The sequence below is a fragment of the Octodon degus genome, unplaced genomic scaffold (genome assembly GCF_000260255.1).
Source record: "Octodon degus isolate 3935 unplaced genomic scaffold, OctDeg1.0 scaffold00020, whole genome shotgun sequence".
Classification (NCBI taxonomy): domain Eukaryota; kingdom Metazoa; phylum Chordata; class Mammalia; order Rodentia; family Octodontidae; genus Octodon; species Octodon degus.
This window is the reverse complement of record NW_004524596.1, coordinates 5,925,770-5,947,985: the sequence shown is the minus strand read 5'-3', so window position 1 is coordinate 5,947,985 and position 22,216 is coordinate 5,925,770. Positions and strand designations below refer to the sequence as shown.

At 41.0% G+C, this 22,216-nt stretch overlaps 2 protein-coding genes across 4 annotated transcripts in view; one reads left to right on the top strand and one right to left on the bottom strand.

The window, feature by feature from the left end:
- The window catches only part of Sult6b1 (sulfotransferase family 6B member 1), a 26,581-nt gene extending 4,505 nt beyond the window's left edge, over nucleotides 1-22,076 (top strand). Inside the window, exons 2-7 of the mRNA XM_004627616.2 lie at nucleotides 797-909; nucleotides 4,813-4,902; nucleotides 8,075-8,201; nucleotides 12,863-12,957; nucleotides 17,038-17,194; nucleotides 21,943-22,076. Of these exons, the coding sequence (XP_004627673.2) occupies nucleotides 797-909; nucleotides 4,813-4,902; nucleotides 8,075-8,201; nucleotides 12,863-12,957; nucleotides 17,038-17,194; nucleotides 21,943-22,073 (713 nt within the window). The 3' untranslated portion in view covers nucleotides 22,074-22,076. The remainder of the gene's footprint in view (nucleotides 1-796; nucleotides 910-4,812; nucleotides 4,903-8,074; nucleotides 8,202-12,862; nucleotides 12,958-17,037; nucleotides 17,195-21,942) is intronic.
- Nucleotides 1-22,216, bottom strand: part of Cebpzos (CEBPZ opposite strand) — a 73,390-nt gene that overhangs the window by 28,112 nt on the left and 23,062 nt on the right. The gene's annotated exons all lie outside the window — the stretch shown is intronic.

Genomic DNA, 22,216 nt, shown 5'->3' with positions numbered 1-22,216 from the left:
GGCATGTGGTGCTGGGGGATCGAACCGTGGTCCCTGGGCTTTGCTAAGCTTGTTCTAAGTAGGTGCTTTAGACCACTGAGCCATCTCACCAGCCCCTAAATTATTTTTAAATGGTCTACTTTTGACTTTTTAACTGTTCCTCACTAAAGCCAACTTCATTTAGCATTTTCCTTTCTCTTAAGATCATATACATGATCAATGTTATTCACTCCTGGGCTGGGGGTGTAGCTCAGTGGTAGCGCATCTGCCTACTATAAACAAGGCTAGGTCATATCCTTAGTACCACCAAAACAAAAGAAAAAAATGTATACACTACTGTAAGAAATATTCAAAATATTCATTAATCAAAAATAGTATTATGTAGGTGATATTTAATTTTAAAAAACTGTCTCAAGCATAACACTGTTAAATGAAGAACATAGTTTAGATTTAGAAAGAAGCATTGCCTCTTACTGCAGGATACATCTGAGAAGTAAAATAACTCGGATTCTAAGGTAAGCTGAATTTTACACGAATGTTTATGTAAATGCTGAACTGAGGATGTAGCTCAGTGGCAAGGTGTTTGCTGCAATGCAGGAGGCTCTGGGTTTGTTTCCTAGCACTGCCACAAAACCAGTAAGTACTATTTTATGCAAAACTGTTTCTTTTCATAGCTCAGATTATATCAAACACAGAATAACTAAGTGGACATGTAAAGGATGGTTGTAGATTTTTCATGACTCATATGCTAAAGTAACATGCTTGTTGAATTCAAATTCTTTAATGAGCTTTCATTTTCTGGCGTTATTTTAAATAGGTTCAAATTGGATCCTGCATATTGTCAATGAAATAATATTTACTGTTTCTAAAAAAAGATGTGAATATCCAGAATTCCCAGTACTTGAATGTGGAGACTCAGAAAAATATGAGGTTAGTACAGTTAGCCTTTAAGCTTACAGCAAATTACCATAGAAAGTTTTCTCCCATTTCAGAGATTCTTTTTTGTCTGTTTGTTTGTTTTGGGTTTTTTTGCAGTACTGGGGATTGGACTCAGGACCTTGCGCTTGCCAGACAAGTGCTTATTCTCCTGAGCTATCTCCCCAGCCCTCAGAGATTCTTTAATGTGAAGTTCAAAAAGTGTGATATTCTTAATTATTACAGTTTAATATATGCCCTCCATAGCCTCAGTAGTTTTCAGATATTAACATTTTTATCACAAAACCAATAAGGAAAACTTGCCTGGCAAGCTCAAGGACCTGAGTTCAATCCCTGGTTCCTCTAAATAAATAAATAAATAAATAAATAAATAAACTTAAAGACTTGTCCAAGGTGAGGCACAAGACAAATTTGAACCCAAGCTTTCTGATTTGAGCTCTTAAAATAGACACTGTGTACTCATCCTTGTGCCTTTTTTTTTTAAGTGGAGGAGAAAGAAAGCTAAATAATCTTAGCAGATGAATTAAAAGAGAGAGAAAAAAAAGGCTTATGTCTGAAGAAGGAGACATGAGAAGAATGCTAGTAGGAATCTCCTTTCCTTATGAGTCATGTTTTCCAAATTTTATTTTTACTAATATGTGTTTGTAGTACAGAATGATTACATTCATGGTGGGGAGCTGGGCCATTGCAAAACTCATCTTAGTTCCTTTTTTACATTTCCATTATTTTTTATTTTCCTATCTCAGGTAGGGCTTTGGTGTATGTAAGGGGTTGGTAAAAACCAAATAGGAGGGCTGGGGAGATGGCTAAGTAGAATAAGCGCCTGCCTGGCAAGCGCAAGGGCCTGAGTTCAATCCCTGGTTACCATCCCCTCAAGAAAAATGAAGCAAAGAAAGTTTTGGGGCTGGGGAGATAGCTCAGTGCACAAGGGCCTGAGTTCATTCACTAGTTCTAAAAAAAAAAAAAAAGAAAAAGGAACTAAGAAATCAAATCACTGAAGTGTGTGAAAATATTCACAGGTCACCCATAGGGTATTACCCTCCCAAAGGAATTGGGACTTGGGTGTAGTTCAGGATGCTCAGCTCCCTGCCCACGGAGGGGAATAAGGAGTGAGGAGGGAGAATCTGACTCAGGGTCTTAGCACTCAGGAGGAGGAACAGGAACACACACACACACACACACACACACACACATATGCAGTGGAAAGGAAGCATGGGTTCCATTCAAGGGGAACTGTAAGGATCCATTGGTCTCAGTTGGATCAGTTGGACCCGGAGAGAAAGAGTGGCAGGAATGAGAAAAAGACAGGAAGACAAAGCTAGGCTAGGTGGCGGCAGATCTGCCTGTTGGGCAAGACGAACCCTGGAGTAACAATATGGATGCTTATTTATACCTTTGCAAAATTAGTAACACATGACACCAGGTTGCCTAGTGACTAGTAGCCGACATTAACCAGTCAGGATGCTTATCTCGGGACTGAGGTAGCTTGTTTGCTTGAGGCTCTGAGGCCTAGTCCCGCCAACACACAAATTTTCTAGCTTCTGCGGCTCCCAACAGGGAACCTCTCCGCAAAACCAGCGTTCCCAACAGGCAGACGTCGCTCTGATGAGACAAAAAGTTACTATGAAGGAAGGCACTGGAATTGGGACTTAAGGGACAGCTTCTGGAAAATGACCCCAGCCTGATGAAAAATACAAACAGGAAAGTTAGCACCTGGGTGGAAGTCCATTTCCATAGATTGGGCCAAGGGAGCAAAAAACCCATTGTGAGTGGGGCAGATATTTAAGGACTTGGGGACAGGATAAGGAAAGGCAACCACTGAATCCTGGAGCAGACATTGTAAAGTCTTTTTTTAATTTTAAGTGTGACTTCATTATGTGTAGGAACAATGCTACTTTTCTGTACAATGTGCCTTTTATTTTTAAATACCAATACGGTTTACAGAAAACTTTTCCAGAACCCATAGATTTTCTATAAGCAAGATATAATAGTTGGTTTTTACATTGTTTACGGCTTGGCTATATTATACATTTTCAAGAAGACAGTGTTACATATTGAGTTTCATGACAGCTAACTTCCATTTTCCCCTTGGATAATTTTTCTAATCCTTTTAGTAACTTTGCAGTTCTCAGGTGTCATATTATTTTCTGTCCATGTAGTTTAGTAGAAACAGTACTCTATAACTTAATCTGAAAATTACCACCTGTGTGTTTGCATAAAGCATTTAAGCCTCAGAGGCTACATTTAATCTCTAAAGTGGGGGTTCCGTTATCTGCCTGAAAGGATCATTGTGAATGAATGAACGTGAAAGTACTGCAAATACTAAAAGTATAACTTGATATAAATCAGATATCACTACACAGCATCACGTGGACCCCTATTGTTGATTTAAATTGCTTTTCTTTTCTTTTTTTTTTTTTTTTTTTGGATACCTCATTCATTCTTTATACCTCATTTTTATCCCCTTGCTTGAGTTGAGCTCTCTACTAGGGGTTGTTTGTTTGTTTGATGCTTTCTTGTATTTTAGTACAGGGTCAACAGCGTCTCACTATGCAGATCACAGTCCTAGTAATCCGCCGGCGTTCAGCCTCCTAGGAGCTGGGAGTCCCGGTGTGCACCACCACACCCAGTCTCAATTGCCGTCTCAGCACGCCCCAGGGGGATGCTGGGGACCAAACCCAGGCTGCTGCATCTGCCTAAGTAGACACTTTAATCCGCTGTCTGCCATGTTTTTATAAAACAGTTGGTTACAGATACTCAAGCACCATTTTATCACTGGAAATGAGTAGGCATTCTGTACCCGTGACTAAGCACTTATGACCTCAGCAAATATGGAATTAAAAAATTTGAAGCCTTAGCCCCTACATAACAAATACTAAAGGGTTAAATTTAAGATGAAACCTTTTACCCTGGAAAATTAAATAGGAAACTTTATTTTTAAAAATATCAGTAGAGGACTGGACATGTAGCTCAGCTCAATGGTAGGGTAGCATGTGGAAGGTCTTGAGTTTGATCCCCAGTTCTGAAAAAAATAAGAATAAATCAGTAACAACAGATAACAGAAAAGGAGTCAATCATGGCACAGTGCTAAGACTGACAAGAATTTCTGTTGTAAAATAGTTCTCAGATATTTAAGTAGCCTGTGACTTTTGGGTTTTGTTGGAATATTTCATTATATGGAATTTAGCTGGCAAGCAAAGCTTGGATATTAAAAATAGATTTTCAGGGGACAGCCAAATAGCTCAGATGATTAAAGCGCCTGCTTAGGCAAACACAGTGACTGGGAGTTTGACCCCCAGGACTGCTGTGCTAGCCATGCCCCCGGGGCACACTGAAATGGTGATTGAGACTGGGCATAATGGCATAGGCCTGTAATCTCAGCAGATTACTGGGGAGGCTGTAAACAGGAGGATCACTAGGAGTCCGATCTATGCAGTGAGACCCTGTACACCCTGTATACCCTGTCCTAAATTAAAAAAAAAAAAAAGATTTTCAGAAACTGGATTTGGCTATTTTTGTTAAACACTGAATATTGAAGAGATCTAAATAAATGGAAGAGTAAATTTCAGATTATGAGGTATCTTAAACTAAAAGCATTTGATATCATTGTGGGGAAAGGTAAAAAAGAAAAACTATAAGGGCCAAGAAAATATTGATAAATGGCAAGCAGGACTCAACAAGGAGATTCAGGAGAGATTTTAGTGAGTTGTTTATTTATGATTCTTCATTCCTCAACCAGAAAAATAGGAGGGTGAACAAGTGATAGCAGGACTCAAAGCCACCACTTAGATGCCATCTTTAGAGCTGACTCAGCGCTCTCTCGCTCTCTCTCGCGCGCTCTCTCTCTCTCTCTCTCTCTCTCTCTCTCTCTCTCTCCCTATTGTGTATATTTTTAAGAGAATGAAACAGTTTCCATCTCCAAGGATTTTGACCACACACCTCCATTATGACAAGTTACCTCAGTCCATCTTCAAGAATAAAGCCAAGGTGAGTGTCCCTTCCTACTAATATTTGAATCTTTCAATTCTGTGTATATTACTGGCTTTTGTATGTGTGTGTGACACCACGGTAGGGACTGAACCCAGGGCCTCACACGGGGCAGGCAAGTGCTCAACCTGGAGCCATGTTTCCAGGTCTCGATAGAGGCTCCTTGAGATACAGGATGAGTTAGTCCTCATTGCAGAATTTTAATTGGTGACATGGAAGATCTTGTATTCCTTTTGTTTTGTCTTCAAAAGAAATGTGTAAGTTACAATGCACCCCTGTCAAATGCATTTTCCACTAGTATATAAAACATGTGTATAGGATGGAGTGTTCAACACTGTTGTGTTTCATAATTATTTTATAATTTAGCGATTTCACTGAGATATGTAGAAGGATTTTTTTTTTGGGGGGGGGGGTCTGGCTCAGGTTGCCTTAAGGGCAGGTCTAGAAAGGCATGAGGATCTGGGGATCGAACCACAGTATCATGAGCCTGACTGCCTTTGCTTAAGTAGGCACTTACCCAACTGAGCTAATGGGCAGACCCCTCACTGAGATATGTAGAGTACTTAACAAAAGAATATAGCTGAGTAAGATGAGTAAGCTTTTCCTTTTGGTTCTTTCTGGTGAGCACCATTCACCTGAGATCTGAGACTATTTTGTTTCTGTGTTCTATATATAATAAGATGTATGTCACGCATGCTGAACTGGCTGTGCTTTGGCTGTCCTTATTGTTTGTTTAAAAATCTCCGCTAAGCACTATTAAGGTACTTGATATACTCACTGGTTTTCCCAGGCATTTTTGTTTTCTGTTCCCCACTCTCCTGCCTCACTCCTTACTGCTTGGTGCCTATTTTTTCTGTCTCAGAAAAAATGGACCAGAATGAGCTAAAATCAAGGCTTAAACCCTGAAATACCACAGTCAAGAATTGGAGAGTGGGGGCTGGGGAGATGGCTCAGTGGTCTAAGGCACCTACTTAGAACAAGTTTAGCAAAGCACAGGGACCGCGAGCGCGGTTCAATCCCCCAGCACCACATGCCAGCCAGCCTCGCCCCCTGGTGGGCTGAGCTGGCCACACACACAAATAAATAAATAAATAAATAAATAAATAAATAAATAAATAAAAGAATTGGAGAGTGGCGAGAACTTAGCAAAGAAAGGCACAGGAGGAGAGCAGGTGTGTTAGCACCCAGTGCGAATGAAGGATGCGAGAAGGCAGAGGGAAAAGGAAACATCAGGAAAGTAGAGCCTTCAAATTAGCAACCTTGTGGCTGTGCAAAAATTCCAGAAGTTTAGAGTGGGGAAAATACTTAAAGCACTCACTCTAATGACCAGGAAGGTGCTTGAATTCCACTAAGTGGCTGTCTGGCTTTGGGCTGAGCACCTCCAATTATAAAGAAGTCCTTTTATTTCATATATGTATATATATAGCTCAGACTCGCATTGATCCTCCTGTCTCAGCCTCCCTGGAGCTGGGATTACAGGCATACGGCACCTCACCCGCTTTCAGTGGCCGGCGCTCCCGGGGTTCCAGGGTCCGGGGTTCCAGGCCCTGCACGGCATGTGGTGCTGGGGGTCGGACCCAGGTCCTTCTGCTTGCTGGACAGGAGCTGAGACCACTGAGCTATCTCCCCAGCACACCCCTTTAATTCTTAAAAACCAGCTCTGGACAGCTCTGTTAAAACGTTTTTCCCTATGTGAAAAATAAAATAAAATAAAAAAGCCATAACACTTTAAGATATAATTTCCACTTTTAATGCCGTTCACAAAAATCACAAATCTAAATTGCTCTTCATGAGGCTCTGACTGATTCTCTAAGAAACAGAAGTGCTTCTGGAAGCGATTTAGCTCGGGGCACGCAGGCTTGCAAAGAGCGCCCCTTGCACAAGCACACTGGCGCAGGGAAGGAGCAACAGCGAGGAACGCGCGGACGGACGCGGAGATCCGGCCACCGCGGCCAGTCGGCCCGCACATTTCAGGTTCAGACCCGTCAAAGGATAAATTCAGTGTAGCTCCACAGGACGAGAAGCGCTATGTGTGGATCGGAGGAAGGGTAAGTTTTAGAAGTTAAGGCCCACTTAATTATATTACATTCGATTCTGCTAGTTTTAGTTCATTTGTTTAGAGCACAAGTGTTTTGAGATCCAAATGCCCTCTATTTCCTATCTATGACTTTGGTTTTTAAAAAAAGCTCTGCGTCCTTACTGGGCACTCGTGCGGTTACCAGGCAGGTTTGTATTAATTATTTACCCTTTGAGTTTGCGCACTCCGTCCGTGTGCTGTGCCTCGGTGCTCCTGCCTCTTCCGTTTCTCATTACCGAAAAAAAAAAAGAAAGAAGGAAAGAAGGAAAGAAGGAAGGAAGAAAGAAAAGAAAAGAAAAGAAAAGAAGAAAAGAAAAGAAAAGAAAAGAAAAGAAAGAAAAGAAAAAAAGAAAAGAAAAGAAAAAAAAAAAATACGCCTCCGGATCTAATCTGGAACTCATTCCCCCCACCCCAGGAAATCCTGGTGTCAGAAACCCTGCAGGCTCGCGCTCAGGCCCCTGCTGCCCCCTGCCGGTCACTGCCGGTCACTGCCTCCTCCTCCTCGCCCCAGCCTCTGCTCTACAGAATCACAAATCCGAGCTGTGCAAAATTGTTTTCCTCTTTCTGAAAGTGAAAGGCCTTCTTCCCGCGGCCACTCCGCCGCCCCGCCCCCCGTGTCGCCTGCGTCCTCCGAGCTCCCGCGTGGGCTCTGCTCCGCGTCCCCGGGCCCGGGTCCCTCCGCGCGGGTCCCGAAGAGCGCCTCGCCGGCTTCTCTCGCCAACTCTACACCTTCCTTCCTTGACCCTTCACATTATCGAGCAATTTTTATTGCATGCGTGACTTTAGCCTTTCGGGTCATGAGCTTGTGACTGTCCTAGAAAGGTCTCTGTTTTTCTTTTTCTTTTTTTAAAATAGTTTGCTTTTTGTATCTAAACCCATGACTCGCGAAAGTCCTCAGCGACGACCTCCGCCTTCTTTTCCTTCGTTCTGCCTCCATTCGCCCTGGGTTTCCGCGTCCGTCACTTCTTTCTTTCGTCATGCTCTTTAGCACAATTACAGAATATACAAGTGCGTACAATGACATTGCTCACCCTTTTACTTTTCAAAATTTCACTACACAGACATGAATAATTTCACTTAATGTTTGCTCCCTAGATATTGGTGATGTTTCGAAACCCTAAAGATACGGCGGTGTCTTTTTTTCATTTCCACAATGACGTCCCTGATATTCCAAGCTACGCCTCCTGGGATGAATTCCTCAAGCAGTTCATGAAAGGACAAGGTACAGCTGTCAGTAAGAGAACTCGGACTTCATTAGATAGCCGCTGAAATGCAAAACTCGGTGGTCCTTTGGGGTACAGAAAGAAATGAGACTTAGGAAACAAAAATTACATTACTTTGTTTTAGAACTATTACACCAATAGTTCTTTTTAAATTTTTTTACTTTTTTATCTTTTTTTTTTTTTTTTTTTTTTTTTGGTCTTTTGGAGACAAGGTCTTGCTATGCAGTTCAGGCTGGTCTTGAGCTTACTTTGTAGCCCACGCTGGTCTTTTTTTTTTTTTTTAGAAATAGATATAAATGAGACAGTTTTACAGCTGATTAATAGGACTTTTTAATAATTAATACATTGTACATGGTTATCTTCTTAGTGGTTATCCATAGTACAAGAAGCAGACAGGATATTCTCTCCAAACACTGTTAGTATACCTCTTTCTTCTCATTGAATTAAGCGAAAGTAGCTGTAAACCTATCCTAACTATTTTGTATATATAAATACAAAATGATCTTTCCTTCGTATCCCTTTTTTTTTGTCCTGTCAGAGGTGAATATTCTATTGGCATCTAACTACTATAGGTGTTTGAATTCAACTAAACAATCTAACACTGTCTAGTGGTCTATAATATTAGTGGGTTATCCTCAGAAGTTATTGACTTGAGTCTTTTACAGCTCATCATATTAATATGGCTTTACTTTACATACCTCGTTTTTATACTTTTCTGCTGGATGTACACCAATAGTTCTGAGCATCAAATATTACAATCAACTGAAGAATTTATATGTTGAGTATAAATATTATGTAGCTATAAAACATGTGCAACAAAAAAAACCTGTAACAGAGTCAAAGACATAGACATTTCTAGTTTTTCCCTTTATATATAACCCAATGATGAAAACCAAAAAGTTCTTTAAAAGCCCTGGCTCTCATGTTGTTATGTTGAGCTATGGGGGACTCAGGTCAATAATTTCTGACATTGCCAGTTAAACAGAAGACCCAATGATATTATGGGCTTCTGGACTCTTTTAGAATATTTTGCTGAGTTTACACACCTATAATATTCAACAACGGAACTTAAAAAAAATTGGGGTATAACTATGAATGTCCATTTTGTATCTGTGTATTCAAAGTGGTTGGGATAGATATATAGTTACATTCTCTTAATGAATAGAATGATTTTTTCTAATGGTGTTTGTAAGTAGGATCACAAGTCTGCATCTTGTACAGCAATTAACCACTGAGAAGAATGTATGCAGTGTATTATTTGTTGAAACTGTACTTTCGATTTGATTTGAAACTGTCTCATTGCTATATGTTTATCAATAAAACTTTGAAAAGAAAAAAAAAAAAAGCCCTGGCTCTGACATTTGCTTGCCAGAAAAGAAATATTTTTGTTAACCATGTTAATGTTTTACCTCTGCCTATCAGAAACTACAATTTTGTGTCTACTAATTCTCTGGGTACTAAACTAAGTGTTACACACACATGATTTCATTTAAGCCCCCTACTTACAGATGCTGAAACTAATCCAAAAAAGTTAAATCAATTGCCAGTTGTTCCACTGCTCTTAAGTAATTCTGAGAACAGTGGCTGGAGGCAATAAACACCTCTACGGAATAGTGGTGGTGCTGAGCCCTTGGAGTGTAGTAGCTGGTAGAATTGATGGCAGGTGGTTGGAGAGGAGAGGCTGTGGTCAGTTCACTCTAGGAGAATGACTTTCTTGAAAAAGAAAAAAGCAAAGTGCTGCTTTTCTATTGTGCCTGTTTATGTGTGCATAAGTGCTTTCGTTATGTGTGTGTGTAGCGAAGGCTTATTACAGTCAAGCACATTAACGTAGCCGTGTCGCACAGCGACCTGGCTGGGTGTGCAGAGAAAACACTAAAAATCTCTCTTAGCAAAATTTAACTGTAGCATATTGCTAACCATAGTCTTGATGTTGTATAGAGATTTGTAAACTTATTCATAACTGAATAATTCCATTGTCTCACTACAAGTCTGTATCCTTTATCCTCTACCCTCCCATTTCTCTCCCTTCTCCACTCCTGGAAAAACCCCACCCTGCACATTTAGGTTTCTTTTTGAGCTCTACAAGTGAGATTATGTAGCATTTTTCCTATGGCTCGCTTCTCTCAGTTAGGGTAACATCCTCTGTGTTCATTCACGTCAGTGCAGATGGCAGGATGTCCCTCTCCCTGAAGGCTTGCTAGTATTCCACTGCGTACAGAGGCCTTGCAGTTTGAGAGGAGCGCATTCAAAGGTGGTCAGCGCAACAAAATCCACAACACCCCTCATGCATGGACACTGGATACAGAACTGGCTTCCAAGCAAAAATTAAACACAGGAGTTGAGAAAAGAAAAGCCCAAGGCCCAGCCAAATAGCACCTGCAAGCAGGCACAGGGGCCAGGGATTCAATCCCGGGGCCTGCCCTGCCAGCCCCGTCCCTGGGGTGTGCTGAGATGGCAATTGAGACTGGGCTTGGTGGCATGCGCCTATAATCCCAGCACTTGGGAGCTTGTAAACAGGTGGATCACTATGAGTCTGATCTAGTAGTGAGACCCTGAATACCCTATAGGCCCTTCCATAAAATACACATTAAAAAAAAAAAAAACCTGGGGCCTGGGAGCACCTATGAAGCACATTACGAGTGTGTAGGTTCACCCCCTTTTCCTTCACTGTACAAAGGCAGTTAAGGCAAACCTGAAATGCTGCTCCGCTCAGAGCACAAGCCAGTAAGTGACAAGAAGTTGTTATCAGCAGGACAATTTAGATTACAAAATAGCTTCTTTTAGCCTAATTAGTCGATTGGCAATGATAAGATGTAGTAATGATACAAAGTTGCAGTCGCTAGGATAAATCCTAGTATGTAATTTTAATTCTTACAAGAACCCTATGAGAATAATACTATTATTATCTTCATTTCATGAGAAGGACATAAAGGCATGGAAAGGTCACATAGGCATGAAGTAGTAGAGCTAAAACTTAGGCACATGTTGGGCTTGAACTTGAGCTCCTCCTACCCTACCTTCCAGAGTGCTGGGATGACACACATGTCACTACACTGGCTGTGCTTGCAGCAGCAGGCAGAAACTCTGCAAGGACACCCGGGATTTGGAGGCAGATTCCTTTATGTTGATGGCCACTGACCCAGGATCATTCCCAGAATATCAGGCCCTGATCTCTGGTGGTCTGGGGCTTACGGGGGATAATAAAGCAGGAAGCACAGAGGCAGAATGGCTCGCCATTTGGGGATTGTTTTATACAATGTGCATCATAGTGACCAGCTATGTGTCGCAGTGACCAGCCGTTTCTAAGAGACAGAAGCTACCGGAACTGGGACAGGAACTGTTACCTAGGCAACTAAGAAACTGAAGTATACTGGCAGGGGAGGGGGACATTTTGTGTTACATAATGACCCTATTGTACAGACGAGGACAGTAAGGTAAAAGGTTTAAGGAGTTGCTCAGAGTCACACAACTCATAGACAACACAACTAAACAGCCAATTGGTGTCCAGACCTGCAGGTTCCAATGTGGTAGCCTCCAGCTATCTCTGACAACTGAGCTTCTGAAATGTGATTAGTATAATTTAGGAGCTAACTCTTCAATTTTATTTTATTTTAATGGATTGAAATTTAAATTTAAAATGGGTACTCGATTCAGTTATCGGAAAACGGTTAACATTTTTACTAAGTTGGAGGTGTGACTATGTTTTTGCAAATGAAAATTATATGAAATCTAAACACATAACAAGTATTGTTAGTGGCAACATAAGATTATGTTTTATGAATAATCATATGTTGATTAGAGGTAAGAATGATACCATTTTTGAACACATTAGGTTAAATAAAGTGTTTTTCTGAGACAGGTTCTTTCTCTGAAATTCAGGATGGCCTTGGCCTCGAACTCATGCAATCCTCCCCTCGCCTCCCAAGTGCTAGGACTTCACATATGTGCTGCCACACCCAGAAAATAAAGTAAAATGTTAAAAGCATTTTACCTGTTTCTTCTGCTCTTTCACGTCACATGTATGGGCTTGTCTTGTATTTCTCCTGGGCAGTGCTAGTATAGATAATGTTTTCCTCATAATTTCTTTCTGATATTATCTTTGTCCATTTTTATGCATCATTCGCTATGACATCCTTGTTTTCATTTATGTCTCATAGGTTTTTTGGTTTTATTTTTGTTGTTTGGCTGGTTGGTTGGTTTTGGTACCAGGAATCAAACTCAGGACCTTATACTTGCCAGGCAGACATTCGTACTGCGGAGCTATGTCCTCGGCCCTGTTTTCTGAGACAAAGGCTTGCTATGTACTTCAGGTTGGCTTTGAACTCACTATGTGGTCCAGGCTGGGCTTGAACTCACAACAGTCCTCCTGACTCAGTCTCCAAAGTTCTGGGATACAGGCCTGCACCACCATACCCAGCTGTCTTGTTTTTCTCAAACAATTTTCACAATTTGTTCACTTGTGTTATTTATGGAAACTGTTCAAGAAAACACTGGGACTGGTATATATCACCTCTTCGGGTACAGGGATTTGTAGTAATTTATAAATATCTTGTTGAACATATACATATATGTGTAGCTTATATTTTATAATAAATTAACCATCTAGCATATTAACCTCTGTTATATAAAATCCTTATGAAGTTTCACCCCTATGTTTTAGTTTCTTGGGGAAGCTATTTTGATTTTGCAATTAACTGGAGCAAACACCTTGATGAAGAAAATGTCAAGTTTATATTATATGAAGACCTGAAAGAGGTGAGACTGATTATTAAGATTTTAAAGAAAAATTTATTATAAACTAATATATAAAATATTTCTTTTAATGTCTGATTATTTGAAAAAAAATAGTGTTCAACTTAAACATCCAGATATGCAATATGGTACTGGAAAAAATCCAACCACACATACATGTTTAGGTTGTTTATTCAACAGAAATAAAATAAAGCTTAATAACTTAATGTCAGCTGTTCTGTTTTCCCTTTATGATAGATAGCCCAAATTTCTCTAATAATAATGGAAAAAAGAAGTCTCAGATGATTTAATTGAACAAGCATTTGGTCGTGAAGTGCTTTTAAAAAATTGTTTATTCACTTAATAAACACTGAGTGAGTGGCTTCTCAGCATTGCCTTCAGCCCAGGTAATAAATCTGTGAACAAACTAGACAGCATTCACTGCCTTGAATGAGCTTCCTTTCTAGCTGGAGAAACTGGGGAGCCAGGCCGGTGAATAACAGACGCAACAAATGTGAAATGTATGCAGTATGTGAGAAGAAAAAGCAGCACAGCTGTTTAAGTGAAAATTGGAAATGCCAGAGGGCAGGGAATTGGAACTGTGGACAAATCCCAGTATAAAATAGGATTGGTGAGATGTTCCCATTAAAGAAAGTGAGAGAGTGAGCCCAGGTGGTAACTGGAGGAAGGGCATTCTTGGTGGAGGAAACCAGCTGGTGTGAAGCCCTGGGTAGGTGTCCCTGGTCTAACTGAGGGACAGAAAAGAAGTAGATAAACCTTGGGGCAGAGCAGAGTATGAGCAATGGTGTGGCCAGCCGGTGGAATGACTCTGGCTTTCACTCCAAGTGACATGGGAAGGCACTGTAGTATCTGAGCAGAAGAGAGCGATGTGATGGGTTTCTTACAAAGTCATGCAGCTGATGGTGGAGGGTGGACTGGAGCCATACTATCTCAGGAAGACCTGTGAAAAGGCTACTTTACTGGTCCACATTAGGGGAAAGGGTGACACAGACCAGGAAGGGACAAGGAAGATGACAAAGAGTGGCTGAGTTCTGGATAAATTTTGAAGGACAAGGAGCCAATATGGTTCGCTGCCAGAGTGGATGGAGGGGAAGGTAGTAAGAGAGAGAAGTCAAGGAAGATTTCAGTATTATTCAGCTCAGTATGGGAGCTGAGTTGCTGTCAGTCAAACAAGAAGTGATGTTATGTGAAGCAGGACTGTGGGAGAAATTAGAGGTTTGGTTTTGGGCAAAGTATTGAAGATGTTTATTTGTTATCCATATAAAAAGATCAAACAGGAAATTGAGTACAGAAATCTTCAATGCAGAGCATTGTGGGCTGCAGAAAAAGCTTGGGACTCCTTGGCACAGAGACATACCCATGAGATAAACGTACACAGACAGTGAAGATGAGCAAGAATTGAGCCTGGAAGTACAGAAGCGAGCCAGAGTATGGAGAAACAGGAGAACCAGCGGAGGAGGCAGAAGGGGTACCAGTGTGGGATGAAGAAAGCCAGAGTCTTAGATCCCCAAGGAAGAAAGCATGTTAAAGAGAAAAGCCCATGTCACAAGCTTCCTAGTTGGAGTTAAAACCAGTTTCCTATGACACCTTTTTAGAAAGTAAAGTAATTGAATCATTCTTTCTGGTTATAGGATGCATTTGTATGACATGAAAGAATATGCTAGTGTAGCGCTCTCTCTAGAAAAGCCTTTCTGAAACTTACACTCCATAGAAACTAGTTTTGCCTCAGATATTAATAATTCTTTTCTAAAATTATGGAAAAATAATTCTTCTTAAAAAAATCATTTATTGGGCCAGTGAGATAGCTCAGTGGACTAAAATGCCTGCTTAGGCAAGCCAAGGCAAACACAGGGACTGCTGCTCAATCCCTAGCGCCACATGGCCCGCCAGCCCCACCCCCAGGCATTCTGAACCAGCCACAGAGTCCAAGTGCAGTGGCACATGCCTGTAATCCCAGCGCTGGGCAGGCTGAAAACAGGAGGATCTCTATGAGTCTGAGCTGCATAATGAGATCCTGTAACAACCAAATACATTTAAAAAAATTATTTATGTATTTATCTATTTGGTACAGGGTCTTGCTGTGCAGCTTGGACTTGTAGTGATCCTCCTGTCTCACACCTGGGATTCCAGGTGTGCACCACCACACTGGTTTTGGTGGCCCATGGGGGCGGGGGTGGGATATGTGCAGAGATGAAGCATGCAATACTGAGGATCAAACTCAGATCCTTGCGCTTGCCAGGCAGGCACTTAGACCGCTGAGCTGTCTCCCTGGCCCCAATAATTCTTCATGGAGATTGGACAGTGGTTGTCTATATACATAGATTTAAGAGTATGGCATTATACAGCCAGCTCCTTTGGAGAGCCACATCCTATATTGGTATGTTAAAGACTCTTGAGAGATGCTGTAACAATCATCTGAACCTTTGTTTAATCTGAAGAATTCTGAATGCATTTGTCTCACTGTTCCCTCCACCTCTACTTTCCCCCATGAAACATGTGTAACTATTTTAAGACGTATTTAGTGTTTCGTAGAAAAGTTTAAGGAACTGTTCTAGAAGATTTATGACTCTCCACTAGTCAGGCACAGGGTTGGGTGGTTCATGCTTTACAAAGGCATTTAGGCAAGATGATGTTCAAGATTCCTTCATTTTAGGGCTGGCCAGATAGCTCAGCGAACTAAAGCACCTGCCTAGGCAGAGTGTAGTGACCGGAGTTCAATCCCTGGTGAGCTATGCTGGCCCCATCCCAGGGCACACTGAGACACAGATTGAGACTGGGCATGGTGGCGTGTGCTTGTAATCCCAGTGCTTGGGAGGCTGAACACAAAAGGATCAGCATGAGTCTGATTAACGAGTCCGATCTATGTAGTGAGACACTGTAGACCCTACACTAAATAAATTTTAAAAAAAGATTCCTTTACTTTTTAATTATTCTAAAAATTAAACTTTCTTGGTAGGATTAAGCATTTATTATAAATCAGATTCTGGAGAAAAGAGAACTCAAATGAACATATACAAATGCATTATTTTTTCTCAGCTTCTCTAGGATAGTACTTTTCAATATAATAAATATCCTAGATAAAATTCCAACCTGCTAACTGATGCTATGTTATGGCTTGTTTCTAGAGGTTCCCCCCAAAGCTCATGCACTCATAGGTGGGGGCTTTTCAAAAGTGGCTAGATCTAGGGTGTGTGATACTGGGATTAAGGATGTATGATAACTAAAGGAGTTCTGTCGAGTTCAGGCTGTGGATGGAAGTCCCGCTGTGGTTGTAGGTGGCGCCAAGCATTAGGTCTATGCCTGGATGGAATGTAAGCGGGGGAAAGGGGAGGCAGGCTCCTTGCTGCTTCACTGCTTGCTCCCTGCTTTGCCATGAACTGTTTCTCCTCTGTGACATCCCTCCACCATGCCATCTTACATCGGGGCCAGCTGACTATGGACCGAAGCCTCTAGAAACTGTGAACTGAAAGACATCTTTCTTCCTTGTCTTACTTATTTTTCTCTCCTTGCTAAGACAAAAATAAGGAAGGAAAAATTTATTTAACTGCAGCTCAGGGTGGCAGAAGACATCAAAAGCAGCAAGGGCAAAAGGGCGAAAGCGTGAACCTCTTTCCTTCCCTTATATTGTAAGCAGGCTATCCCTCCCCCAGGTCAGGTGTAGCCCTCACACCACCTTGTGCCCTTCTTTTGCACAGGATTGAGGATGTTTACAAAGTGAGGACTCTGACCCCTGCTGAGTTGCTCAGTTAAACTTCTAAACTTCTCAAGTTGACACAATGTATCAACCTGTACACTCTTTTCATTTGTGGTGTTGGGTATCATGTCTCCAGCAATGAAAACAGTAAGGAAGACACTATTATCATTTATACTTTAAATAAAAGTCATAGATTGAAACAACAAAATGCAACATATGGGAACATCTTTCAGTGACACCTGATATAAAGTATCAAAGTAAGACTGGGGAGAAATAAGCAGATGAACTTGGGCCTTAGGGTGAACAAATCCACTCTGATTTAAGAGCCAATATTTGTTCCAGCGTATTCCCATGGAAAGATGTTCATCCTTTAATGTTTCTGTTTTTAGGATCTGGCCACTGGCATAAAACAAATTGCTGAATTTTTTAAGTTCTCTCTAACTGGGGAGCAGATTCAAACCATCTCAGCCCAGAGCACCTTCTCAGCAATGCGAGAAAAGTCCCAGGAGACGCATGGCGCTGTGGGTCCCTTCCTATTTCGCAAAGGTAAACCTGCTTAATTTTGTGGGCTATAGTATCAATTAGGGAATGACTGTGCACATACCAGACAATCCAAATAACTATCTTAAAGTAGGCAGGGTTGTATTTTGCTCTTTCTTAATAAGAAGCCTAGACCTAGGGAGTCCAGATCTGTAGCTAGCAGCTCCCCCTTATTTCCAAACTTCTCCCGAAGCTTGCTCCACCTTACAGCTTGTCATTCGGTCCTAACTTACACCTTGTGAAAGGCAGTAGCCAGAGACACGCCGCAGTGCTCACAGTCTAAGTGGGAAAAGGGAAAGAGTTGCGCATATGAGCTAAATGAGTGAAGTAGGGAGAGCCTTCCGGGAAGTCCCATTCAGTATCTTCCAACATTTTGTCCATTACCTCTCTCCCTACAGCAGTAGTTAGAAATGTAATTTTATTTTTAAGCTGAACACACTATTATCAAATCAAAATCAGGATTTTAATATGAAAGGAGAAAATGGATGCTGGAGAGGCAGCTAGACATCTCTGACACATGATTTTACTGAATTTCATTCTTTTTAACTCTTATGGAAATATATAATTATAAAGCATAAGAATTGCCCATTCAAGTTTTTATTTTCAAATTTTTATTTTTAATGAAAACATATGATAAGGGCTGGCCAGATAGCTCAGCAGATTAAAGCACCTGCTTAGGCAGATGCAGGGACTGGGGTTCGATCCCTGGTGTGCTGCCCTCAGGGGCACACTGGGTGATTGAGACTGGGCGTGGTGGCATGTCTGTAATCACAGCATTTGGGCAGCTGAAAACAGGAGGATCACAAGTACGCTCTGTGTAGTGACACCCGGTAGACCCTGTACTAAATACATTAAATATATAAATAAGTGCTTAGTTTATATAATTTTTTTTATCTGAGTACTTTTTTTTTTAATTCTTCAACAGGAATCTTAAGTCTTCTATGGGATCACAGGAGTATTTAGATTGTTTGCTTTTAGTGGCAGTTTCTGCTTCTCAGAGTTAGAGTCTGGTGTGGTGTATCCAAGAGTCTTGGCCTGTGGTCTTGACAGCTGAAGCAGTTGACAGGATCCCTGTGTAGGGTCCCTCCCAAGTAGGTCCTCCGTCCAATGATCTCGGTGGATGACCTCCAAAATGATACAGGGAAGTAAAACTCCCGACCTGACCTGGATGAGTTCGTGTTCTCTAAAACCAAAGAATGAATTTTAGGAACAAACGAAGGTTGAGAGTGGAATATTTTATTGGGAAAGAAAGCTTCTGTCTCAGAGAGGACAAAAGGAGGACCCGAGCGGGTTGCCCAATATAATGTTTTTTAAAAAAAGAAAACATACAATAATAAGACTTGAAGGCAGTACATATAGCAAAGGTGACAGTTAACAGTGAGTAGCTATCAGGTATTAAACATTTTGTTGGCATCAAATTTTGGAAAACAGGTCAAACAAGAAACTGAAGAAAAAGGAAAAAAAAACAAAATATAGTAAGAAAAAGATAAAGAAAACAGTTAAAAGGAGAATAGAGAAAAGGGGAGGAAAGAAACTACAAAAGAAAAAAGATCAAAAAAGAAAATGAAGGAAAGAAAAGAACAATTTTTCATTTATTTATTTAGGAATTCAACAATGGTGGCTGTATTACATGATATTATCTTTAAATTAGTTGTTCAGCTTACCAGACATAACATGCAAGACTGGTTTAAAGAAAACACAGAATAAAATAGTAACAAAACAGCTGTAAGAAATTCAAAAGAAAATATAAAAATAAATAAAAAAAATTAACCATTAACTGCTCCTTTCAAAAGACCAGCAGAAAAAAAAAAAAAAAAGACCAGCAGAAGTGCCGGCCAAATAGCTCAGGGGATTAAAGCGCCTGCAAGCAGGCGCAGGGTCTGGGGGATTCAATCCGTGCCAGTCCCACCCCCAGGGTGCCCTGAGATGGCAGGTGAGGCTGGGTGTGGTGGCACAGGCTTGTAATCCCGGCCCTTGGGAGGCTGTAAACAGGTGGATCACTAACAGTCCTATCTAAGGGGCTGGGGAGATGGCTCAGTAAAATAAGCTCTTCCCGGGCAAGCGCAAGGGCCTGAGTTCCAGCCCTGATTCCTGAGTTCAAACCCCAGCTCCATCAAAAAATACATAAATAACATAAAAGCATCCAATCCATAGTGAGATCCTGAACATCCTGTAGACCCTTCCCTAAAATACAACAAAAAAAAAAAAAAAAACCAGCAGAAATCAGCAATGCCATTATCCAAACTATCTTGTGTATCTTTTTCTCTTCTTTTGTTTTTTTCCTTCTCAATGAACAAATTCTTCCCCTTTCATAGTATCTATTATACCTTTCAGATTTATTTACTCTTTCAGGTTTTCACCCTAACAAGACAATGTGATGTTTGCACATGGGGACCTGATTTATTTCACTTACCAATATAGTTTGCCTCTAGTTGCATATATTTATCTACAAAAGTCTCAAATTTATAGCTGAATAATAGTTCACAGTGTAAAAACACCATATATTTTTTGTCTGCTCCTCAGTTGATGGGCATTTGGCTTGTTTCCAGGATTTAGCTATGACAAATTATACTGCTATAAATATAGGCAGACATATATCACTGTGGTATGATGATTTCTGTTCTTTTGGAAAACTACCTAGGAGGGGAACAGCTGACTTGAATGGGACCTCTAATCCCAGCTTTTGGAGGAATCTCCACACTGATTTCTATAATGGTTGTATCAGCCTGCACACCCCCATCAGTGGAAAAGTGTTCCTTTTTCTTCACAGCCTCTCCAGCATTTGCTATTGGTTGACTTCTGGATGATAGCCATTTTTTCTGGCATAAGATGGTATGTCGGTGTTGTTTTAATTTGCATCTCTTTGAAAGACCAATGCTGTTGAACATTTTTTCATATATTTATTTGACATTTGTATCTCTTTATTTGTGAAATGTCTATTCATCTCAGATACCCACTTTTGGATTGGGTCTTGGAATTTTTTTTTGTGTGGGGGGGAGAGGCAGAACCAGGGCTTGAATTCAGGCCCTTACACTTGCCAGGGAAGCACTTATTCTACTGATTCATCTCCCCAGCCCTGGGTCTTGGAATTTTTGAGGTCTGGGTGTTTTCTGTTTTGTTTTTTTTTTTAATTCTTTATATGTTCTAGATAGGAGTCCTTTGTCAGAAGGACAGTCCACTATAATTTTTTCCCAATTTGTGGGTTTTCTTTTTACTGTGTCAGTGATTTCCTTTGACATGCAGAAACTTTTCAAAAAGATGATATTCTGATTGTTGATTTCTTTGAAGTATTTCCCGTGCTGTTTGATTTTTGTTCATGAACTCTCTACCTACTCCTATGTCCTTAAAATTTCTACCTACTTTCTCTTCCATGAGGAAAATACTAATTTTTAAAAATTAAAAGAAAAAAAAATTGTGGGGCTGGGGAGATGGCTCAGTAGGATAAGCGCTTGACTGGCAAACGCAAGGATCTGAGTTCAATTCCCGGTTCTGCCAAAAAGAAAAAGAAAAAAAAATTGAGTCAGAGAAAAAAAATTCCTCTATTTTTCAATGAATGATTTCCTTCCAGGACCTGCAGTCTTGCAATCTAGGCAATCACCGCTTTTTCCACCTAGCTTTGGGGCATGTGGATTCTCGAGGTACCTTCCTGAACCACAGGGCCTTCAGTCCACTCACCTCAGATGGTGGTTACCATCTGAGCCAACACATGTCATTGCTCACGTTGTTAGATGAGCAACTTCATCAACACTCTGGTCTCTGTTGGATGTAGCCACAGGACGTGGGTTCAAGCTGACTTCAGCACTTAATATCAACACTGATGAAGTCTGGTTTCTCCCTACTGGGAGGAGGACCATTCCTTCCCAGCCTGAGCTTACATTTGGCGGAGGCAGGGTCATGTATGGACCTACTCCCTCTTTGCACTCTGAAGTGGGTTCCTATGGTCATCTTTCCTGAGGCCAAGAGTAACACAGCAGCCCCTCGAGTGGCTGACCAGATCCATACTTTCTCCCTGAGTTGCTAGCTTTCTGAGTTCACCTTTCTCCCCAGACATTTTCCTCATCTAGGATCAGGTCGATTGGGCATTCCACGCCTCTGTTGCCCTATGCCAAGGGGAAACAAAATGCAGAGCTGGCTTGGAGTTGGTGGATGGTTCTGGCCTTGTATCAAGAGGCATTAAGTGTCTAGTGTAGGCCTATGTCTCAGTTACTCCTCTCTCATTGCTGGGACAAATACCTGACACCCAAAAATGAAGGAAGGAAAGGTTTATTTAGCTCACGATTACTGGAGATTTCAGTCCATACTCAGCTGGCTTCAAGGCAAAGTGGCACATGGCAGAGAGCAACCTTTCACGGCGGCGGCAAAGAGCAGAGAGCAAAATGGAGTAGCAGCAACAATGGCAACAGAGAGTGTGTCTCTCTTAAATTACATGTAGGCTATCTGCCCCAGGCTGGGTGCAGTACTTACACCCATAATCCCACCAGTACTAAAACCCATAATCCCAGTGGATCATGAGTTAATCTCAAACTCTAGAAGTCCCTGCCTCATGGCAGCATGAGGCTTTGGGGGGACAACTACACACAAACCATAACAGCCTACTTGCTTGTATTGGGGTAGGAGGTAAGGCAAATTTTTATCCATCCTTTCTTATACATCAAAGTGAAATACTGTACCCCCAACAAGGGAATGTGGGTAGTAAAAGTCAAGAAGAAATATTTCAACACATGTCTGCTTTCAATGTGTCTTTTGTGTTGTAGGTGAAGTTGGTGATTGGAAAAACTTGTTCAGTGAAGCTCAGAACCAGGAAATGGATGCAAAATTCAAAGAGTGTTTAGAAGGCACTTCCTTAAGCGCAAAGCTGAAGTATGAATCATATTGTCACGACTGATTCTGGCTAAGTTGACAGGGCTGGATGTTTTCTTTTCTTTAATACTAAATGAACTTAAATAATTAAATCATAACTCACACAATCAAGCAATGATAATTAGGTAACATTTAAATCTGAATATTACAAATCTAAGAATGATAATA